At 36.8% G+C, this 22694-nt stretch overlaps 1 protein-coding gene across 1 annotated transcript in view; it reads right to left on the minus strand.

The window, feature by feature from the left end:
• Positions 1-22694, minus strand: part of DHX9 (DExH-box helicase 9) — a 33943-nt gene that overhangs the window by 9619 nt on the left and 1630 nt on the right. The window contains exons 2-17 of the mRNA XM_049635043.1: positions 21054-21228; positions 19472-19584; positions 18552-18700; positions 16183-16229; positions 14421-14557; positions 13969-14058; positions 13711-13872; positions 13492-13569; positions 12333-12524; positions 7822-7963; positions 7305-7387; positions 4706-4862; positions 2640-2740; positions 921-1134; positions 633-727; positions 268-341 (exon numbers count right to left, since the gene is read on the minus strand). Coding sequence (XP_049491000.1) covers positions 268-341; positions 633-727; positions 921-1134; positions 2640-2740; positions 4706-4862; positions 7305-7387; positions 7822-7963; positions 12333-12524; positions 13492-13569; positions 13711-13872; positions 13969-14058; positions 14421-14557; positions 16183-16229; positions 18552-18700; positions 19472-19584; positions 21054-21228 — 2009 coding nt within the window. The remainder of the gene's footprint in view (positions 1-267; positions 342-632; positions 728-920; positions 1135-2639; positions 2741-4705; positions 4863-7304; positions 7388-7821; positions 7964-12332; positions 12525-13491; positions 13570-13710; positions 13873-13968; positions 14059-14420; positions 14558-16182; positions 16230-18551; positions 18701-19471; positions 19585-21053; positions 21229-22694) is intronic.

Genomic DNA, 22694 nt, shown 5'->3' on the forward strand with positions numbered 1-22694 from the left:
TGAGCAAACATCAGCAGACAAGAGCAGTGGGAAGCTCAGAAGTTAGTGTTAAGCTTTTCACTTTCTACTGTAACACTTATGACAAATCAACACCAAGAATTACTAATTAGCCTGTATCACAGTATGTATAGTGCACAGCAATTCTGACAGTACAAGAACACAAAACTTCAATTAAAAAAAAAAAAGGTGTTTTTGATTCCGATACTAGATACTACATGGAACATTCTTCAGATTTACTCTACGCAAATAGGTGCCTTGGAAACTTACTTGCAGGAGTCAATGACATAAACAACATCATTTATGGTAATGCTAGTCTCCGCAATATTTGTGGACAAAATAACCTGTGATGAAATATTAAGAAAAATTATACTTCAGAAAATATTCTACTATGCACTTAAAAGAACGGATTTGTTTATGTAACAAATGACAAGAGAATTACAGGAGCCTTAAAAAAACCATCCACCTGCAGCCTGACTTATGAAAAACTTAACTCACAATGAGAAGACCCTTTCTTTCCCTCCTCAATTTAGCTGGATTACAATTTTTTAGGGGTAGCTCTTTGAAGGCCTATAACATCTGCTTAGAATCTATGGAACTTCCCAACCCATAAGTGTAAATGTTTGTTTTTTTACCTTGGTCACTCCACTTGGTACAGGATCAAATACTTTGCGCTGTTCCTCTCGAGGAATCTGAGAATGCAGAGGTAGAATCTGATACCTATGGCTTCCTATAAGAATAAGGAAAAGTTAAAGTTTAAAAATAATAGCGTATTTTAAAACTGCTCTATGTAATGCATACTTTTATTCAAATACTGACACAATACTACGTTTTGTTTTCACACTGGCTAGGGAACAAGCAAAACTATTAACTTTCACTGTCAAATATTGGGTGAGAATTCGAAGAATTCAAAGAACACCCACCAAAATGAGGATTCATCTCCAAATGCTTCTGCATAGTATAAATCAAATTCCAGCCAGGCAGAAACACCAACACTGCTCCGGGAACATTGAGGGTCTCAATGTACTTGAGTAGAGCCTCGATGAGTTCAAAAGGGGTTTCCTTTTCATTCAACTGCGCCATGCTCATCCTGGTTTCTGGACCGTACTCATCACCACAGATAAGGTTGCAATTTGCCTGCAAAAATTAGGAGACATATTCTGAATGGTCTCAATTACTACAGCTCATGAGGTGTCTCTTGTATGCGTTCTTCACATTCAAATAACACCTAATGTCCTTATTAATTCTAGCTGATTAATCAGATCTGCATATAGAAATTTAAGCTCTAAAAATGTAGAACCTGCTACATGTTGAGATACCAAATTTTTCTCATGATCTATGTATGGGAAATACATTGGCAATGCCAAAATCCAAGCACAATCTCTTAAATTCGGTTCTGCAACTCTGAATGGCTCCATCTACCAAATGTATTTATCTCTCTTAGGACTATACTCTGTTGACTTCTCAAAAATATTTTCCTTACTAATTAAGTTCTATGATCCTATGTATCAATTACCATACAATTACTTTACTTATACACAATATCTCCCTGTAGAATTCCCAGGCTCATCTCATACCAAATATGAAGTCCTTTAATTTTTAAATAAATGTCCTCCTGGCAGCTCACTTGATCATCTATTTCTATTATAATGTGTCTGGGCCACTTGTGTGGCTCAGTCGATTAAGCATCTGCCTCTTGATTTCAGCTCAGGTCATGATCTCATGGTTCAGGGGTTTAAGCCCTGTGTGGTGCTCTGCCCTGACAGCATGGAGCCTGCTTGGGATTCTCTCTCTCCACCGCCCCTCCACTCTCTCTCAAAATAAAAAAATAAAAAGTGTCTGAATTTTCTATAAAGTCTGCCTGAGAATCAGTGATAAACCAAACCTTTAGTAATGAGAAACAGAATTGTTACAACTGGTCTTTTTTTCCCCCGATAAACTAATTTGTTGTTCATTTATATTAAGTCTTCTGATTAAAAATATCCCAGATTATTATTGAATTCTGCGCTGCTAAACTGTCTTTTAGTATTTATTCTGTTCAAATTTCCAGATACAAGATGAATTTTTATATTACCACTGATTGAGCTCTCAAAATAAATGTCGGTTTTCTTTCTTGTTTCTTCTTAGGAAATCCCTCCTGACTCCCTGATTTAATACTCTCCATCTGATAATGTCATCACCATACAATCTAATCTAGGAGGAGAGCTGCTGCTTTGAAAACTTTATTGTATATATAGATCACATGGAGACTTTGTTAAAATGTAACTTCTGATTTAGTAGAGCTGGGGTCAGGCACAAGACTGCCTCTCTACCAGCTTCCCAGGTACTCTGGCCCATAGAAAATATAATAGCAAATTCTTATAAAATGGAGTTATTTCTAACCACATGTGGCCTTTAAACATCTTACTATTTCCTCCTCCTCCTTTTGACCTTTCTCCAGAGATGATTTAACTTGTGGTATGAAAAGAGCTTGTCACTACATGGAATTCTTTAGAGTGAAATACATCAATTAATTAAAAAACATGATAGCTTTTAAAAAGGTTTTCTTTAATGGTAACTCATTGCAACTTTTTACTTTAATCATTCCGTTCACTGCATTAACCACCTGTCCCTAATGAAAATTCTCCATGAGATTCACTTACATCATCATCCTCAAAACCATCATCATCCTTCTCCTTCTTTTTCTTGTCCTTTGGTGGAGGAACAAAGTGGGTCATCTGAATACAGTCTTCCAAAAAATATTCTGCCAGGACAATCCAGTCAGGTAAGTACAGTCAACTTTCAGAATGGAACAGTCTTCAAAACTCATTTTCTAATTCATAACTCAAAATTACCTTAATACCTTCAATCTGATTCTTCACAATTGGCAAGAAATTCCAGTGTTAATAACCTCTTTTTCCAAACTTAGTGTTTGGACTAAGGCTTGGGCCTTGCAGGTGGGTGAAGTGTCTCTCATTCATGTTCCCACTAAGCCAGACAGGGTATCCTCTATATACAATAATCAAACATTTGTGGTATGGCTGCAGGGCACACGCACTGTGTTGTACACTCCCATGGTACAGCAGTTAGATATGGAAAGAGAGGTCTATACAGTAATATACTGTAGTCCATCCTTCCTCTATCAGGACGTACATATAAAATGGTCTCCCTTTGGTTATTACTCTAAAGAGGGACATCAGCAAAGTTGGAGTATCTGCTGACCAATTATATCCCTGAGGTTCTCTGCTGGGTCAAGAAATGTCTCATAATCTATGAACACTTCCCCTCTATATGCTAAGAGTCCCAAGTGCAAATCATCACATTATACCAAGGGTACACACAACCTACATGACTCATCACTGACGATGTTAAACTTGTTCACCTGAGGTACTGTTTGTTAAGTTACTCCAAGTTACTACAAACAGTATATATACAAGAATATACAAGTATACTCCAAATTACTGTGAAGTTACTTTTGTTTCTCCCTTTCTACACTCTACTCTGTGGAAGCAAGTCATTAAGCACAATACACTCAAGGGACAGGGAGATGTCATGTTTTTGAGGTAAGGAGGAGAGTACATAATTTTTTGGGAATTATTCCATAGGAGATCTGCCTTTGTTACCCATTTATTTATTCAACCACCATACAGATTCATGGGCATTTATTTTATCCTTAGGGTTATAATTCTGTACTATGTTCCTTTCTTTTTGGTCAAATTATTCCAGCTCTTTCCGGTTAGCTCCTGTGTCCCTCAGTCTCCACCACTGTGGTCAACAGAGCGAGGAAATATATGCATGTATACTCATCTGTGTATCCATACATATCTGTAATGATTTCTTTATCTATTCACTTGTATCTGAACATGACATCTTACTGATTGTCTCTAACTGTAATCCAATACCACCCAGTTTATTCAAAGCTTCCCTCCTACTTACCTGTACCCTCTAAACTCCAACAGTAAACCTGACTCCCCCATCTGCCATCCACTTAATTGTTTTTTCAATCTTAATATACATGTAAAGCAGTTTTAGAATTGTCGCCCTTACCCTCACAAGATACAACTGCCCTGGCTTTTATTTTAGACCTACTCTTACTTTGGAATTTCAAAAAAAAAAAAAAAAAAAACAGCATGCTAAATAGCCATTTATCATTTCATACCCACATAGCAAAATTTTTAGATTTTCATGCCCTGAATTTGACTGTGCTAGAATTTATTTTTCTAACCAAGCTATTAGATGGCTGTCCTAAAAAACGGTAATAATAAAATCTTCTGAAAAAGGAGGTCCTAACCATCAGAAATACTTGATCTTGAAACACACACCTTAATGTCATTTTAAAATACGCCTGCTCTGGCTCTAAGAAAGATTCTCTTGTTAATTTGACTCTGGCTGCTTATACTGTTATCTCCCATAAACATCTATAGGCTATACTGATTTACACCTGACTGTATATAATTCTGAAAGCTATCTTCGGCTATAAGGAAGAGTCAGGAAATTTACTGGACTTGCCAACTCCTCAAGAAATGAATGAAACTTGTTCTTGCTCCTCAGATTACACTTGCCATAGCTTTACTAAAGGCCCAAGAATGCCATGATTCATTTGATATTCTACATTAGCCTGTATTTTAAATGTCTTTAGAACTATTATTCCAATCTCCAAGATTAAGAAAATCCAAACACTAATGCATAAAAGAAGTTTACCTTCCCACCCCACCTCCAAACTATTTACCTTGAACTGGATAAGTCCTTCCGTAAACTTCAATGATGGGGCAATTGAAGAAATATTCACAGAACATACTGGTGTCAATAGTAGCAGACATGAGAACAATGCGAACTTCAGGATAAGCCTGAACCACATCACGCAACACTACCAAAAGGAAGTCAGTCTATTAAAACACAAATGAAAATACAATCGCGTAAGTTCATTCTAATGAGAGACACCTAAGAGATTTCTTGTTATGCAGACATCAGTGAAATTCAGGTTCTTTGGTAGCTTCCAAAAGTGTAACATAGAGGGCCACTGTGAAATTCAGTAGAATTTTTAACAACAGTTTTTAGACTAATAGCTGTGGGGTTAGAAATGAGTACTATTTGGACAGGAGAAGGGAAGAGGAAAAAAAAAAAAACGACCGCAAAGAATTCATCAAAATTTTCAGTGCAATTTCTATTTGTAGGCAAACAAACTTTAGCTACAGAAAATGGGAAAGCCATGAGCCCAAACTCAGTTATCCAACCACCTGCAAAGCTAATATGTTTTACAATGTTACAAAGGTTGTATTTGGTTCATTCAAACAAAATAATAGCCAAAACAGTTATTACTTAATAAGGTACCGTATCCATCTACCTACCAAATAACACAAAAGCTACAGCCCTGTAGCTGTAAACTCTTCTCTGGCTGCAAAGCCCTCTTGCTCGTCACTTTCTGCCTCCCTCAACTACAGAAAACGATCCTGAATTTTTATTCCTTTTCATATACCTTTCCTCTCTCATCTATGCAGGTACCCTACAGACATATATATATTTCTATTGGTCAGTGCTATCTAGATGTTTACTTATATTTTTTACTTAAAGAGTTTTTAAATTGCTTTGGCATTTATCCTTAATCTATCTGGAAACTGATTTTTGTATTTAGATAGGAGGCAAGGATCCAACTGCACCTATTTCCTTATGGATGACCATCTGTTTCCAGCTCTGTTTGCTGTAGAACCTATTCCCCTTTCCCAGTGACCCAACGCATCATCACTCTTTTACCAAAGGTGCATTCAACACACCATCTGTTTCTACACTCTGAATAATTCAGTGGTCAAATGGTCAACCCAGGGACTATACTATCTCAATTACTAGAACTTCCAAGTTAAGTGCTGATATCTGGAAAGCCAAGACTATCCTTTCTGCTCTTCTTCAGAAATCCTGGCTATTTTGGGCCATAAATTTTCCCTGTAAATATTCATAATCAGCCTGTTAAATTCTATGAAAAACACTGATGAGAATTTGATGAGAACTGCATTCAAACCGCATCAACTTGGGAAGAATAGACATCTATATGATTGATTTATTCTTTAAGTACTTGACATTCTGACTACAGCAATGTTATCTTTTGTTTTCTAGCTATTTGTTTTTAATATACAAAATACAAATGACTCAGGTAATTAACCTTTTAATCCAGCAGCACTGCTGAATTTTCCTATTCCTCTATTATTTAGAATAATTCATCTGTAAGTTGGATAATTCAGGATAAGTTTCATCTGAAAGAGAATATAGTTTCTGCAAAGGTACTTTTTCATTTTTTCATTGAATGGTACCTTCATATTGACCTGACAGTCTTTGAAGGAAAGTTGACCAAAACTTTTTTTTTATTTTATCTTTTTTAGGAAAATAGCAATGATGATCCATGATGTTTCCAGTAGGATATGGAATAAACTAAAAACACTGGATTGTACCCATGCTGGTTAAGACAGTTTTGAAACATTTCATTTTGATTAAGTTCATCAGAAAAAGAACTACAGTTTTCAAGAGATTCTGAATGACAAAAACCACAAAAATTTTATCCTACTGGAAAGTTAAATTTCAGATTTTAAAAGTTATCTGATAAACCAAACTTTCTTAGTCATTTTAGCTCAACCATAAAGGTCAAAGTTTTCTCAAAATAAAGATGGCTAGCAACAACAGCTGTAAGAGTCCTGTCTGAAGAAAAGGCCAATGAATGTTTTGAGCAACAGTGGCTTGCTAACAGTTTGAATGACATATTGTCTATTCAATGACACCTCTGGATATGGAAAACAGTGGCATAAAAACAAATTGTTGCTTTATGGTATCAATCTTCAAATCATACAATTATATAGTAATTGTATACAATTTTTGCCAAAGACCAAAAAAGGGAAGGGTGTGAAATAAATTCTAGTTTCCTCTAGAGCATGATTATCATTAACATCTGAAAAGATCAGAGCTGCACACATCCAAAAAGACATTACTAATTCTATAAAATTTAAAAATAACATTTACCATAGATAAACCTCCAGTTCAAAGAAAAATTGATTAAAATTCTATCAGTGATTCAGTCATAAATAGTTCAGTTGCTGAATTATGCTAGCTCTTACTAATCACTGCAATGACACTTAACAAGAGAACTTTACTTTCAGAATTCAGTGCATTTAACCAAGAAAAAAAGGTTTAATGCCTGTGCTAAAAACAGTTGTCTACTGTATTAGTGACTGAAGTTTCTGATTTTGATAGAAGATGTAAAGTGGGGAAAGGGAAAGACATTCTACTTTTTTAATTTTTTAAATTCAGAATCCTAGCATTAGTACTTTAACCCTCAAGTTACTCACATTTATGTCTCTTTCGTGTATTTCATCTACAATTACATGACTGATTCCTCGAATGCCTGCTTCTAATTTTCTTAGGAGCACACCTGGAAAAGGAAATGAGAGCAACACCTGGAGTTAAGTTTCTATGTTGATTACAGTAGGGAAGTATAAAAAGTGAAAAGAAACAAACTTCTAGACAATCACTATGCTTTAGTTAATATAACCCCACCATCATTTTAAGAATGACACAGCAACCTGAATACTTAAGTTACTAAAAAGGTTAACAGTGTACTCTGAAACATATTTGTTTGATGAAAAGAGTATTAAAAGATGCAACTCTACCAACCTAAGCTACAACAAGAGGGTAACTTCATGCTCTCCATTTTGGAAAAAAGTGCCAGAAGTTCTATTTAAACTGGAATTCTAAGACTGGCTCCTGAGTTCTCATTTCTAGCCACTCTGCACCGTACCAAGTTTTCTTCATAAATGACACAATATAAACCCCCAGTGAAAGGCCAAAATAAAACCCATTACTGACCGACAGTACAAAACATTATGCTGGCATGAGGGCGGGGAAGGACGGACTCAAATCGAACACTGTAGCCACAGCTTTTCCCAGGCTCCTCTCCTCTCTCATATGCAACTCGCTCAGCCACGGAGACTGCACTTATTCTCCTGGGCTGAGACAAGAAAAAAAGAAAGTCATTCAAAAGCTAAAAAAGCTACAGTTATACTTATTAGGGTGACTAAGTTAGTGTAGTAAATCTGTCCCACTGCCAGATCACTGCCAGCTCAACAATCAACACAAACAATTAATAGTAATGAGCTTTTCAGCAAACTCCAAAATTTATTACGATAAATCATAACAAAAACAATTACCATTTAATTCTGTGGCAAGACTCTTAAAAATGCCGTTTTTCATTCTGTATATAAAGGAATCCTCGGGTTTTTATAGAAAATAAAATTTCTCCACCACTGGGCTAAATGCTTAATGGTATTCAGAGTAATTTTCCAGCAAGGAAGGGGGTAGGCACACAGTGGGAGATGGTTCCTGTAACTTCGTACCAAAGCGAGGGCACATGTTTAAAAAATTATTTAACTGAGCTGTATAGCTTTTAGAAGGTAAATACGCTCCTTCTTTGCCTTATGTACTATGACCATCTTTCATTTGATCATTTTATTAACTCATAAAGTAGTCTTTGAATATTTGTATCAGGAGCCATAGACAGTGCTAGAGATAGAAAACTGAATGAAATCACGCCTGTTCGTGGCTTACACGGCGAGGAAAACTGGAGTGTATATTACTATTTCCAGCAATAAATATACTAAACCCAGGAGGAATGCCATAGGCTAATGTTTTAAGCGTTGGACCTTAATTTTTCTGAAAACAAAATCTTCTGAAGTATTCCAGATTCTTGTAGGCACGCAATATTTACATGGTGGATACTATGGCTATTATGATATCCTGGAGGTATAGGTATGGAGGTACATGCAGATTTATAAAGACTGAATGCTTCGAAGTTGACTTGAATTTGATTTTGTCAAAAAATTCTTGATGGCAGGGTTATAAAGTACAAGTTCCTTGCTTGGGAAAACTTTTTCTGAGTTTCATGTTTAAATATCAGTATGTTATCCCAGGTTATGACAGTACTATTTAAGAAATCAGAGAATAACAATCTTAAAAAGAAAAAAATCCGTAACAAAAATTCAATGACTTCACTAAAATTATCAATATCCTTTGAATACAAAAAAATGATTTATGATTTTTCTATCCTTAATTTAAGAGTCTCTTAGGTAATGGGGCTAATAACCAATATAGGTAAGTATGCAATTACCTAGTTCATATTTATCCTGTCCACATAGGTATTAAAAGATGCCTTCTTGAACACATGGTGTTGAATTTTCCTGAGCTTATACTCTGCTTTATGTGCCTTGATTTGCTGACCTATGCTAGTTTTTACTGACCACTACTGACCTGTACTCTGCACCTCACTAACTGTGAACAAGCATCACATGAAGAACTGAGCTCTGTATTTATCCTTCAAGAGAAGAGTTCTGCTATATATATCAGGAAATGTGAAAATGATATTCCACTAGTAAGCACAAAATACAATGTTTTCTGGGACCTTTCAAGAAGTTTGCTGCATTCTACAAACAGGTAAATTCCGGACACTGCTATTATCTCCTTGCTCTATTTGTGTCTCTTCTGAAGTTCTCAACATTTCTACTAACTAGGTGACTTTAGAAGAACTTCAAATCTATTAGGATATTTGACTCTTTGGAGGTATATTCATAGGTTACTGGATACTTGAGGGTTGATTTTTATCTCCCTGGTGCCACTTTCAGGTCTATCATCTTTGTAGTTTCCAGCCTTCTAAAATGACTACAGACAGGAGATGGCATATTCCTTAATCAGTACCTATTGTAGTTCTTAACTCTATGGCCCCCAAACACAACTGTTTTAAGAGACTCAAGAAAGCCATGAATGAAAAAGGTTACAAATTAACATAAGAGGTGCTAAAACAACCATCTTCAGAAGCACTATGGGCTACATTTTCTTGAATATGCACAGAAATCACCAGTATCAAGAGGACTATTCATCAAAACAGCAGAAAGACAAATGACCCTGTAATCTTCTTCCCTTAATTTTTGTATCCTTCTCTGACCTCTCAGCTTCCAGTTTCCTCAACAGTCTTCACTTTAAAACAAAAAAATCCATTTAAAATACATATTGAAGAAAGAAAGATTTTATTCATAAATGATTTGATGGAATTTTTCCTAAGAATATGATAAAGTGCATAAAAGTTTATTAAAACAAAGGAAACATATTAGGACATCATACAAATTTTTAAGCTTTTAAAGACTTATTACAGGGGCGCCTGGGTGGCTTACTCGGTTAGGCGTCCGACTTCGGCTCAGGTCATGATCTCGCAGTCCGTGAGTTCGAGCCCCGCGTCAGCTCTGTGCTGACCGCTCAGAGCCTGGAGCCTGTTTCAGATTCTATGTCTCCCTCCCTCTCTGACCCTCCCCCATTCATGCTCTGTCTCTCTCTGTCTCAAAAATAAATAAACGTTAAAAAAAAAGACTTATTACAGGAAAAAGGCATCAGAGACTGATTTTGGGACAAGCACTAGGACAAAAAGATTCAATGTAACAGTTCAGAGTCACTTGTTCAAAATTAGAACACAAGCTACATTCCCAACTGATGTAAAATTTAAAGCATAAGTTAAGTGACCACCTGTTATGAACATTCCATCCAAAGATGAAATAATTCTCTGAAGTATCTTTCAACTTCATGATTCTATCACTTTATCAAGGAAAACAAGAGGACTAATTGAGAAATGAAAGCTGTTTTCATATGCAAAGAAGTAAAACATTTGACATACCCTTCCATCCTGTAGCTCACTGCTTACATTTGTTATAGTCTATCTATGGAAACCTGTGCATTTTATAGATCAAGCCATTGGAAATGTCCAAATTATTTGGGAAGGGACACACGCTAGTAAGCAAGTTATACGAAGATGAAGACTGTAACACAAAAGCCAATTTGTCTAGAACACATAAAGCCATTTTTGGCTGGATCAATTTGGCTTTGACATTTATTGGATGGCTAGTGTGAACACACCTTCTTACTTAAGAAGCGGTTTTATTCTACTCATGACGTGAACCACTTTCTGAGTGAGAACACAGGTTTTCAGCTCATCTGCTGAATTCTGCATTTCTTCCTAGATGACTATTTTTGAGATTAAAAGTGGAGAGTGGTAGTAAGGAGGGTGGGCAGAGGATAGCTTAAGACTCCTAACAATACACCTCCTACAAGATAGGTAAACATTAAGAGCAAGGATATTTTATTGATCACAGTACTTGGGGTTAGAACTTTCACTGTAAGGCAAAGGATTCACAGCCAGTGTTGGGAGTGGGAGGGGTAATCAAAGAACATTTTGAGAAAAAGAAGAAAGCTAAGGATCCTTTCCTAGAAAAAATGCAGACCTACCATATCTCTTAAGCCTAAGACAGCATTGATTTTTAATGCAACATTCATTCCTTCAGTGATTCTTTTTTAGGCTAAAAAAACCCAACTGTCATATCAAACACAGAAACCAATTAAAAGATATACCTCAATTTCAGAAATTTTTTAAAAATATGATTTGTACATACACACATAAACGCACAGGCACAAACATGTTTTGCTATTTCAAGGTTCACAACTCCTTCCCAAATATCAACTGTGTGTCCCAGGTTATGAATCCCTAAGTCAAGGTCTGAGCCAGCCTGAGAGGTGGTATCTAGTTTATTGTAATGCTCTCCTTCTAAGTGCCAGAAGTACTGGGTTAGAGCTGATGAGAACTGCTTTAACCTGAGAAGATTTGGAAGAGCTAATCAGCTCTTCCCTATTGCTAATAAGGTAATACAATGTCGTAGTTAAAGGGAAGAATGCTGGAGGGGTTGGTTTTGAATCCTAATTCCACCATATCCTGTGTTAATAACTTGAGCAATTTATTTAGTATCTTTTTGTACCTTAATTTACTGAAGGAGAAATATTAAACAAAATAATAGGTACATCTTACAGTCATAATAAACTTTAAAGGAGTTAAAAAAAATACCAACTGTTTAAAACAGAACCTGGCAGAGAGTAACCATTCCATTAGAGTCAACCATTACCTGTTCTGTTAGCTTGCCTACTCTTGCTCTCAGTATTAAGGTGGTAAGATGGAGAGGACCAAGATTTGCACGTGAACTTAAGGAGAAAGTACTCTCAGTCCTGTCTGATTCTAGGCCAAAAGATTCCCCCTAGCCAGGACAAAAAGAATCACTCACATGGCTCAGTTCAGCCCATCAGTGTAAGAAATTAGAACAAGACTTAAATGCCTATTTTTTTTCTTTTTTTTTAATTTTTAAAGGGTCTAATGTTCTACCAATTTCAGTACCTTATGTGGCTACAAAGGGGAGTTAATCAAAGAATTAGAAATAGCCTGGCCGCTACGTTTTTCCTACTCTCAAACTTGATCAACACCAGACACATACCTTCTAAGTTGGCTTACTACTTACCTGAGTTACTACAATATTACACTCTGCTGCTCGGTCATTCTGGATGAAGTCATCTAGAATAAACTGTGGAACCTGTGTAGTTTTACCACATCCAGTAGCGCCTCGGATAATGATAACTGAATTTTGACTAATTGCTTCCAGGATTTCACTTTCAAATTTCTTCACAGGCAGCAACTCTCTCTCCTGTAAGATCTGTTTTATAAAAGTTACATATCAAATTTCTACCAACATATACATTAAAAGCAACTGTCTTAATCCTAAAAAAATTTCCCATCTCTATAAAAACACTCCTTTCCACTAGCTCCATACTCAAAATACATTTTGGGGGGGGGCGCGCCTGGGTGCTCAGTCGGTTGAGTGTCCGACTCTTGATTCTGGCCTCAGGTCATGGTATTGAGCTCCACTTCAGGTGCCAAGCTGAGCAGAGCCTGTTTAAGTTTCTCTCTTTCTCCCTTGTCCCCTCTTCCCCACTTGTGCACTCTCTCTAAACAAAATAAATTTAAAAAAACACATTTTTTTCCATAAAACAATATACATATTTATATCATTAACAGAACTATCTCTTTTCACTAAGTTTCTGAAGAATCTATCTGTGGCCTTGTCCACACCCTTATTTTCCTCCTTTCTCCCTGAACATTCAATACACATTCCCTTTCTTGTAAGGTGTTAATGTTGTTTTTACTCAGGAAATAGTTAAAAATGCCAAAAAAAAAAAAAAAAAAAGGAGGGGGGATTAGCCTAATGTCTTCATTTACATAAGAATCCCAGGCTCTTGGGGTGTCTGGGTGGCTCAGTCAGTTAAATGTCAGACTTTGGCTGTCATGCATGATCTTGCTTCTCAGGCTCTGTGCTGACAGCTCAGAGCCTGGAGCCCGCTTCGGTTTTCTGTGTCTCCCCCTCTCTCTTGACCCTCCCCTGCTCACACGTGGTCTCTCTCTCAAAAATAAACAAACATTTAAAAAAAAAAAAAACAAAAAACAACCCCAGGCCCTTAACTCAAAACATTATCCTCAGAGGTAACTACAATTACTGGTTTCATAAATACCTTTGATCTATATTCCTAGAAGGGCAAAATGTATCATCCACTGTTTTTTTTTTACCCTACCTATAAAGTTCTGAAGCTCTGGGTACCATATGTCTAAAAACTTCAATGACTTACTGCTTGCAAATCATGATCCTGTTCCAGCTGGTACATTAACTCATTCTTGAGGTCCATGCTAATTTGTTCTGGAGTAGCCTGTAAAATGGGAAGGCAACAATCAAACAAAAGTACATAACTTATATTTAAATTGAAAAGTTTTTATAATCTGGATATCTTAATGAAATGTATTTAAAAGCTTAGATAAGAGTCTGAGCTCAAAAACAATGTTGCACTCACATAAGCCAGGGGCCCCTCATCAATGTTGCTACTAGTCCAAGGATTCCAGTTGGATTGTGGAGGTGACCAAGGAACCACACCAATTTGGTTTTGTCGCTGAGATGGCTCAAAGTGAGCCAATTTGCCAAGGTTAAGTACAACAGGCAGAAAAGGATCCTCAGGCTATTAAAAAACAAGAAAAACAAAAAAGGCAATATCAGTTAGTTGTCTGACTAGAGATGTTCAATACAAAAGTGTATTAAATAACTGTATGCTTACTGGGGGCACGATCTCAAGATTTAGCTCCTGAATGACGTTTTGCAGCTGATGCTCTAAATCTGGTGAGAGGTTAACTTTATAAGGCTCCACCTACCGAAAAAGGAAAGCCGTGAAAATTATGTAATATACATATGAATAAAAATTATGTCACATATGAGCACTACTCAAAACTACTATAGCAGGGTTAAGAGCATATAGTTAACTAGGTCTACAATATTCCTAAAACCAACAATAGGTCAATTCCCTGTCATGAAAAAATGACTTTAATGATTATTTACTCATTGCCCACTCTGAACACAGCATCACGCCAGACAGAGGATTAGAAGGGCCATTTCCATTTCTTGAGGTAAGATTCCTAAAACTAGGAATTAAACTTCTTTAACCAAATACAAATCAAAAGCTAAATTGAATCTTAAGAGTATCTCTCCGTACTACTAAGTCTAAAGACTCACAGTCTCTCCTTCTTTCTTCTTTGTAAGTCCAGAGTAAGCTTCAATTACTCCGAGATGGTAGAGTTGTCTGACAAGTGACAGGGCACAGGACTGTGCTGCCAGTTTTTTATTTGATCCATGTTCGCGTGCGAAAATCCCTATAATTTAAGGTCAGGATTACCAAAGACAATAGGATAAGTCATCTGAGTAAAGAAAAATCTCATCATAAGCCCCATCAACTAAGGGGCTTAGGTACAAAAGTACCCCACCCCCCCCAAAATAGAGTAGGTTGTAAATTCTTTTTCATTCTAACTGCTAACCAACAGCAATTCCATTAACAGCATATCAATTATCTTGATTACAGGCTGATACAAAGACACAGACAAATCATCATTATGAAAGCAGTTAACGTATTTCAACAAAGTTGTCACTATGTATATCATCTGGCATTAAAACAGAGAAAGAAAACATAGTTTAACTTTTGAAAAACAGAATAAGGAATAAAAATGGGTCGAAAGGGGTCACTGATTCCAGGAATCGCTGATAGTCTATAAAGAATAAGATAATAAATAGTTTAGGCTTGGCAGGCCATATCGTGTCTGTCATAGCCACTCAACTCTGCCTTGAAAGCACGAAAGCATCCACAGACAACACTTAAACTAGAGTATGACAAACTATGGGCCCGAGAACTAAAAATGGCTTATCTGTTTTTAGAAGAGTTATAAAAATAACAACAGGTGATAGATGTGACCCGCAAAGCTTAAAATATTTATGATCTGGCCTTTTACAAAAGCTTGCTAGCCCCTGACATAAACAAACGAGTGTTGCTATGTTCCAATAAAATTTTGTTTATAAAACAGGTAGTGAACTTATATTTGGCCGGAGGCCTACAGCTTGCTGTTCCTGGCACCAGAATGAAGCCAGCAGCTACTCAAATTCTTCAAGAAAATGGCACAAATTAGACTGCCTTTATCCTCTTCCCTTAGTATCTCATCCACTCAAAGTCTAACTTATTTTTAAAGTCTAAGATAACAAAATTCAACATCATCTCTTGATGATTTGAAGATCTGATTTTATGAGAAGTCTTTCATATACTATAACTTTAAATCATTGATGTTAGTTCCAGAATTCTCAAGCTGGATAGAATCTTAGGCTGTTCTCTCAATTTGCAGATAAGTAAATGGAGTCCCAGCAACATTAGTGACAAAACCAGGTACACAGGACTAGCTCCTTCCTTTCAAGTATAATAACACTGCCTGCTTTAAACTTACGGTCTTAGAATAGAGAATACATGATCAGATCCTTGTCTTTTTACTTCCTTTATGAATAACCCCAACCTCTTTGTGTTTATTTTGGGTAACTTTCTCACCTCTTCTTGACTCTATGACTCTGAAATGCTACACATCCACCTTTGGCTTCAAATGCTATCATTTAACTTACTTTCTAAATTTCACTTTGCTAGTTTTACCTGAACAAACTGGGAAACATTCTCATGTAGAAAGATATTAAAAAAAGTTTTAAAGCTCTGTAACACTGGTAGACTCCTAAATTGCCTACCTACCATCTCTTCTTACCCTTTGAAATATACTAACATGATCTCTTTTTCACATGCAAACTGGGAAACTGAGCCCTCTTATTCATAGAATTACTAATTTTCTAAAATACCCCAGATGCTACCTTTCAATTAATACTCTTTCAGTTAATACAGCTTCACATATATGTGGCTGAAGACTGTTACTCCACTATGAAAGACTCAGAATATCACAAGAACAGTAATACTTACTTCTGCCCAGCTGCTTGATATAAATGGTCATTTCTGCAATAAAGCTCCTGTAACAACATATACAAACAAGGTTAGGAATTTCACTGTTAGAAATGACTAAATCCAGGACTCCCAAATCAGGCAGGCTTTCCAACTGCTTAGGCAAGTCACAGCAAAAAAACATTGTAAACACTTATTTCTGTTCAATCCTAGAATAAATCAAGTGTATGTAAACTTCAAATAATGTACAACATGGCACAAGACAACCATAATCAAAGTTGACAAGCCAACTGTTCACAAAAAAGAAAATGTTAAGGTTTAGATGATGTTTACTTACTCCAAAGGTTGCAGTCTGAATAGCTAGAACACATTCAATGAAAAGGAATTTTCCATTTAGCCTGGGGCAAAGAAATAGGCCCCAAATTCTTGAAATTATAATTGTGATTATTTTAAGATCGCTTTGCATGGGACACCCACTAATGACTTCAATCTGTTAAGATAAACTAAATATATGCATGCATTGCACACATACACGTGAACATACAAACACTATGCATGCATCTGTGGCTCCTGAGGCAGGGGTCTGGTATATGCCTGCAGTTGGAAGCAGCCCTTGATAACAAAAAACTTTTATCACACTTATTTATTAAATCAGAGAACAAGATATTTTTTTTGGAAGTTAGAGCTAAAACCACTAGCAGATTCTAGGGAATGAATTTAGGTTTCAATAAAGCAAAAACTGTCCTTTGAAAACTGTATGCTATCTGATCCTTCCACTGCTCAGGTACATTCTAGCCTTGACTCTGTGCTTTGAATAAAAGGTTAGGTAAGGCTTAAGAAAAAAATAAATGTTAGACTCCTTCCTATACCTCTTGTGAACTGACCTTCAGGCACAGCGGCTTCAGGGGTCAAAGGCCACTGGCTTTCAGGGGAACAACATCCACCCTTTCATTAATGACACCGATGCCAGTATGTTTCTCAGCCAGGCTTAAAGTCAGCACTCAATCTCATTCTCCTCCACCTAGGGGGAACAGCGACACCAGAAATCAGTTTACAATAGTTTTCCATGTGATTGCTTAGTTCAGCCTAAGCAGCAGCACATGTGTGTTATGAACACAGACCTCTGGTGTTGCTGTCTGTTATGCCTTTAAATAAAGGACATAAGGAGATGCTGTCCTAGCTCCCCCAACGGTCTTTTGCCTCCCTCATTGTCATATCCTGAATTCTTCAATTCTTTGAATCAGGAGTCATACTGGTATCAAACATGTTTTACAACAAGCTTGGTTTATCTGTTCTTAAAGTCACCAAGTGATACTAATAAGCTCAATCAGTTCAGAAGGACAACATATTAAAGAAAAATCAATAAATGGATCCTTCCTTTATAACCTCCAAGGGTTTTAGAAAGTCTGATGTCAGAATTAAGTATTTTGAGAATTCAGGATTGAACAAACAGTAGGAAGCAGGGGGAACCATGCTCTGAACATCATTTTGATCATAGTGTCAAAATTTTATTTTGGTAGTAATTATTTTAGGATTACCAGATGTAATGAAGGGAGAACACTCTGATTTTCAAGGAAAATACTTTTAATGCATTTTGAGTAATTTATTTCACATAAAGGACAGCAAATTAAATCATCCAGAAGGTATCCATAGCCTTCTTTACCTTCCAATAAAAATACAGTGCCCCCAGAAGAGTCTAATCCATATGAGCCTTCCTGGGAGTAATAATTACTACACCCTGGAATGCTCTCAGGAAGAACAGCAAGCAGGCTGAGAAACATACTGTCAACTGTTACAATGACCTCCCTTTATGTTCAGTTTTATAAACTTAACAGGATAAAAGTAGGCTAATTTAACTCACGTACAAAGACTGAAGCTATCCTTCAGCTTTACAATAAGCCTTTACACACTTCAACAGGACTCAAGAACTGGCAACTTTCAAAGCTAAAGGGAAATTTGGATCTAGACGCATGCAGTTCACCCGAGACTTTGAAACTTGAGTGTCTAACTTGATCCATTAAATAATCCTTACTACTACCTTTAACAATACCACAGCGACAGTAAATAAACTCACCACCTTGGGCTAATTGTTAAGCCAAACACAGACAAACCACCACTTGTGGCTATGATTTTTGCCTCTCACAGATACAAAGGAGAACCTCAAAAGTCTAGCAACACAGATTTTTGCAGAACTTCTAAAAATCACACACCTAAGTGAAAATCCTAGTAAACTACTAATTACAAATCAAGGACAATTTTTCTTGCGCAACTTGTTTTCACAATTCACTTCTAATCCACAAACTGAATCAGAGAACATGTACAAAAATAGAACGATGAATATACAAAACAACCTAACTTACTATAGAAGGAAAAGACTGAAACAAGCAAACCTGTTGTGATCAGGACCCACTTGGGTGTACTTATATTCTCCTTGGATCTTTTCTTTTTGGAAATACTGGTTCAGGCGAGCCTTAGCATTTTCCAATGTCCAGTTTCCATGAAGCCCAGCATTTAAATCCACTTCTTCTGACTCTAAAGTCTGTTGAATCAATGATAATTAAATTTGGCTCCATTAATTTTAGTTTAGTTATGCATATTTAAGGTAAAGAAATTTAGGGGTGCCTGCATGGCTCAGTTAAGCATCTGACTCTTGATATCAGCTCAGGTCATGAGCTCATGGTTCATGGGTTTGAGCCTGTATCAGGCTCTGCACTGACAGTGCAGAGTCTCCTTGGGATTCTCTCTCTGACCCTCCCCCACTCCACTCTCTCAAACATTAAAAAAAAGGTATAAAAACTTTTAACAGTATCTTCTTTGTACCATCCTTTACAATGCAAAAATGGTTTTTAAAGTTTCTAATCCTAGTCAAAATTGAACCAGAATTAGTTTTTACTGCATCTGGTGGTCCTATTGTTAGCTAAACGTACTGTATTTAAACTGTTCCCAAGAAACACGGACGAATTTTTTGTTGGTTTTAACACTTCAAATATATAAAGTGGAAAAATAAGCTGTCCTATTAAGACATTATTACTCTGATTGCTCGTGAAATGAGGTTTACTGAGGTAACTACATTTCCTGTAAAGCAGATGAGGACACACTTTACCACCTGAAAAATACTGTTATTTCACAGGCGATCCTAGTGACCAGAGTTAATGGGTAGATTGGGTTTATATTGTCTTGTGTGAACAAGTAGTCTCAAACGACAACTTAAAAGAATCACCAAATTATTAAACTGAATTATCTTGAACCTTGCAGTGAATCAAGCACTAAGTCACAATCCTGGATATGTGACAAAAGATGACAGCCTTACCGCTTGTACTTCTTGTTCTTCCTTTCTTGAATAATAGTCTTTCAAGTTGGCTCCTCGATCCCATGTGGGCCCAGGAGGACCATAGCCAGAGGCCCCAACTCCAGAATTATTTTCTATTAAGGAAAGAAATTTAGTGTTCTCTTAATGAATCAAACTGTAGGAAGATCCTAAAACATTACAAAAGAATATTCTTAGAGCTTGGCATTCTGTATAGAAAGCCAAAGTTTCAATTATTTGGAAATGGGCCCCAAATCTTCATGACTTACTTAAAAAGTGTTTCATGATTGGAGTATAGGTCTAAATTGATAATCTCAAGGCTTGTATGTAGAGGGGGGCTCCTGGCAATGATCATAAGTTACTGACAATCTAGCACACATTTTCAAGTTGATTAAACTTGATACCTGATTAAATCTGTTAAAACTGCTTCTTTGCTAACTATGACCTTAAGAGAAAACTGTTAGCACTAGTGATGGGGATTAGGAGAAGCTGAAAAGGTGTAAGAAAGTGATGAATCTTGGTAGGAAAGCAGAGAAAGATAGTTAATAGAGAAAGATAGTGAATATTGCCTATTAGCTCTACAAAGATTATGACATCCTTTTTAAAAAATTTACTCCTCACAACAATCTTCTTACAAAGTAAATACTACTGTTATTCTCATTTCATAAATGTTGGATCTGAGACTTAAGCAGCTTGACCAAGATCCTAGTAAATCTTTCCTATACTGGGCAGACCAATAAAAGCTTTGATAATAATATATAGAATTCAGCAACACTTTGGATCCATAAAGTAAACAAGTCTACAATGTATCTGGGAGGAATTAGTCAGAAACAAGAAAGGGCAACAGGGGTGTCTGGGTGGCTCAGTGGGTTAGGCATCCAACTCTTGGTTTCAGCTCGGGTCATGATCTCACAGCTTCATGAGTTCAAGCCCCACATCAGGCTCTGTGAAGGGTGGTGTGGAGCCTGCTTGGGATTCTCTCTCTCCCTCTCTCTGCCCCTTGCCCACTCACGCTCTCTCTCTCTCAAAAATTAAACTTGGAACAGATAAATAAAATATGAAAATAAAAATAAAAAAGAAAGGGCAATAAACAAGACCCTTTAATCAAATGTTCTAGCCTGTGCAAAATCTAGCCAAAGATAAAAATTAGAAGCTGGAGCTCCTGGGAGGCTCAGTCGGTTGAGCATCCAACTCTTGATTTTGGCTCAGGTCATGAGCTCACGGTCTCATGGTGAGTTCTGAGCCCCGCACTGGGCTCTGCACTGAAGAGTGTGGGGCCAGACTGGCATTCTTGCTCTACCTCTCTCTCTGCCCTGCCCTCACTCTCTCAGATGCATGCTCTCAAAATAATTACAACTTTAAGAAAAAATTTGTAAAAGCTAACAACAGCTAAGGAATCAGGCTATACCATGCTTAATAAGAGAAATCACTGGTGGTATTTGTAAACTTATGAAGCCCCTGCATTCTCTCAACATTATGAGTTTACTATAGTAATTTCTTTCTATCCAAATGAGAAAGAGATAGTAACTAAGCAGGATCATGTGTATCTTATCCACTGTCATCCATGCACTTTCCAGTCCCTTACCTGCCTTAAGAGCCAAATGGGGAGGAAGAGGTCCTCCCATGGTTGCTGGTAAACTTTCACCCGCATTTGCCGTGGCATCAGGTGTATCAGTAAGTGGAGGTGGGGGAGGTGCTACCTGCAAGAGGAAGAGACAAGGTGGTGTCAGTAATTTCACCCTCACAGGGACTAGTAGATTCTTTCACATAAAGGAAGTCCACACGTCACCCCTTCGTATCTCCATAATATTAGTATCTTTGTTTTCAGTGATTAAAAAACTATTATGTTCTCACTTGAGGCAGAAAAAAGGGTAGTAAAAATTATTTGTAATTCTCCAGCTGGAGATTTTATATGTAAACAAATAACAGTTTTTCCCAAAAAAGTCCAATTAGTTTATGGTATATAGTTAATCTTTTTCCACTCAGTAGTTTTATAAATACATTCCACATTCAAGAAGCATCTGTCAGGACCCTTTCTATGTAGTTCTGGGTACTGAGGAAAAAATGAACAAAGGAGACAGCTGTCCTGTATTTACAGAGCTATATTCAAATAGCTGTATTATAATTCTACATTCTTACAAAGCTAAACAACACATAATAGGTCAAGGACAATACAATACTGCCAAGAAAAATTACGCAGTAAATAAAAGGGACACTATGCGAGACCACTATTTAAATGAAGTGAACTAGGAAAGTCATACTCCTAAGTGACTTGAAGAGAGAGATGAAACCGAGGAGACAACCAAGAGTATGGGTAGAAAAGACTTCCAGTTGTCTTATATACATTGTATATAAAATGTAAAATATTTTAGATATATCTTTTACTTCTTTAAATATTAATCTACATGAATTTTAATGACTTACTACTCCAATGGATGGAAGTAGTACGCATAACTTAGGCAATACCACGTTGATGAACATTTAGCTTGTAGCCAATCTTAAATTATAGAACAACACTGCACAGACTCTTTGTACTTTGGCTTCTTTCAGGAAAGATTCACTTAAGTGAAATGCCTGGAGAGTGCCTAGGTGGCTCAGTCAGTTAAACCTCAACTTCAGCTCAAGTCATGATCTCATGGCTCATGAGTTCAAGCCCCACGTCTGGCTCTGTGCTGACAGCTCAGAGCCTGGAGCCTGCTTTGGATTCTGTATCAGTCTCTCTCTGCCCCTCCCTTGCTGTCTAATATAAATAAACATTAAAAAAAAGTGAAATTCCTGGGTTAAAAGGCATCAACACCTGGGGTGCCTGGCTGGCTCAGTTGGTGGAGCGTAGACTCTTGATCTCAGGGTTGTGGGTTCAAGCCCCATGTTGTGTAGGGATTACTTAAAAATAAATTTTTTTAAATCTAAAAGGCATCAATGTTTTAAAAAGCACCATGGTGCATTACAGAAAACCTGCAATTCTATATGTGTGCCAGCACTATATATACGACAATCTATTTCTCTACATCTTCAATTCTGGAAATTATAGCAAGTGTTTTATACCTGTACCAATATTAGCTCAGTTTTTTGTTATAACAGCCTATTAAAAAAAAATTTTTTTTTCAACGTTTTTTATTTATTTTTGGGACAGAGAGAGACAGAGCATGAACGGGGGAGGGGCAGAAAGAGAGGGAGACACAGAATCGGAAACAGGCTCCAGGCTCCGAGCCATCAGCCCAGAGCC

This window comes from Panthera uncia, chromosome F1 (assembly GCF_023721935.1).
Source record: "Panthera uncia isolate 11264 chromosome F1, Puncia_PCG_1.0, whole genome shotgun sequence".
Taxonomy (NCBI): Eukaryota; Metazoa; Chordata; class Mammalia; order Carnivora; family Felidae; genus Panthera; species Panthera uncia.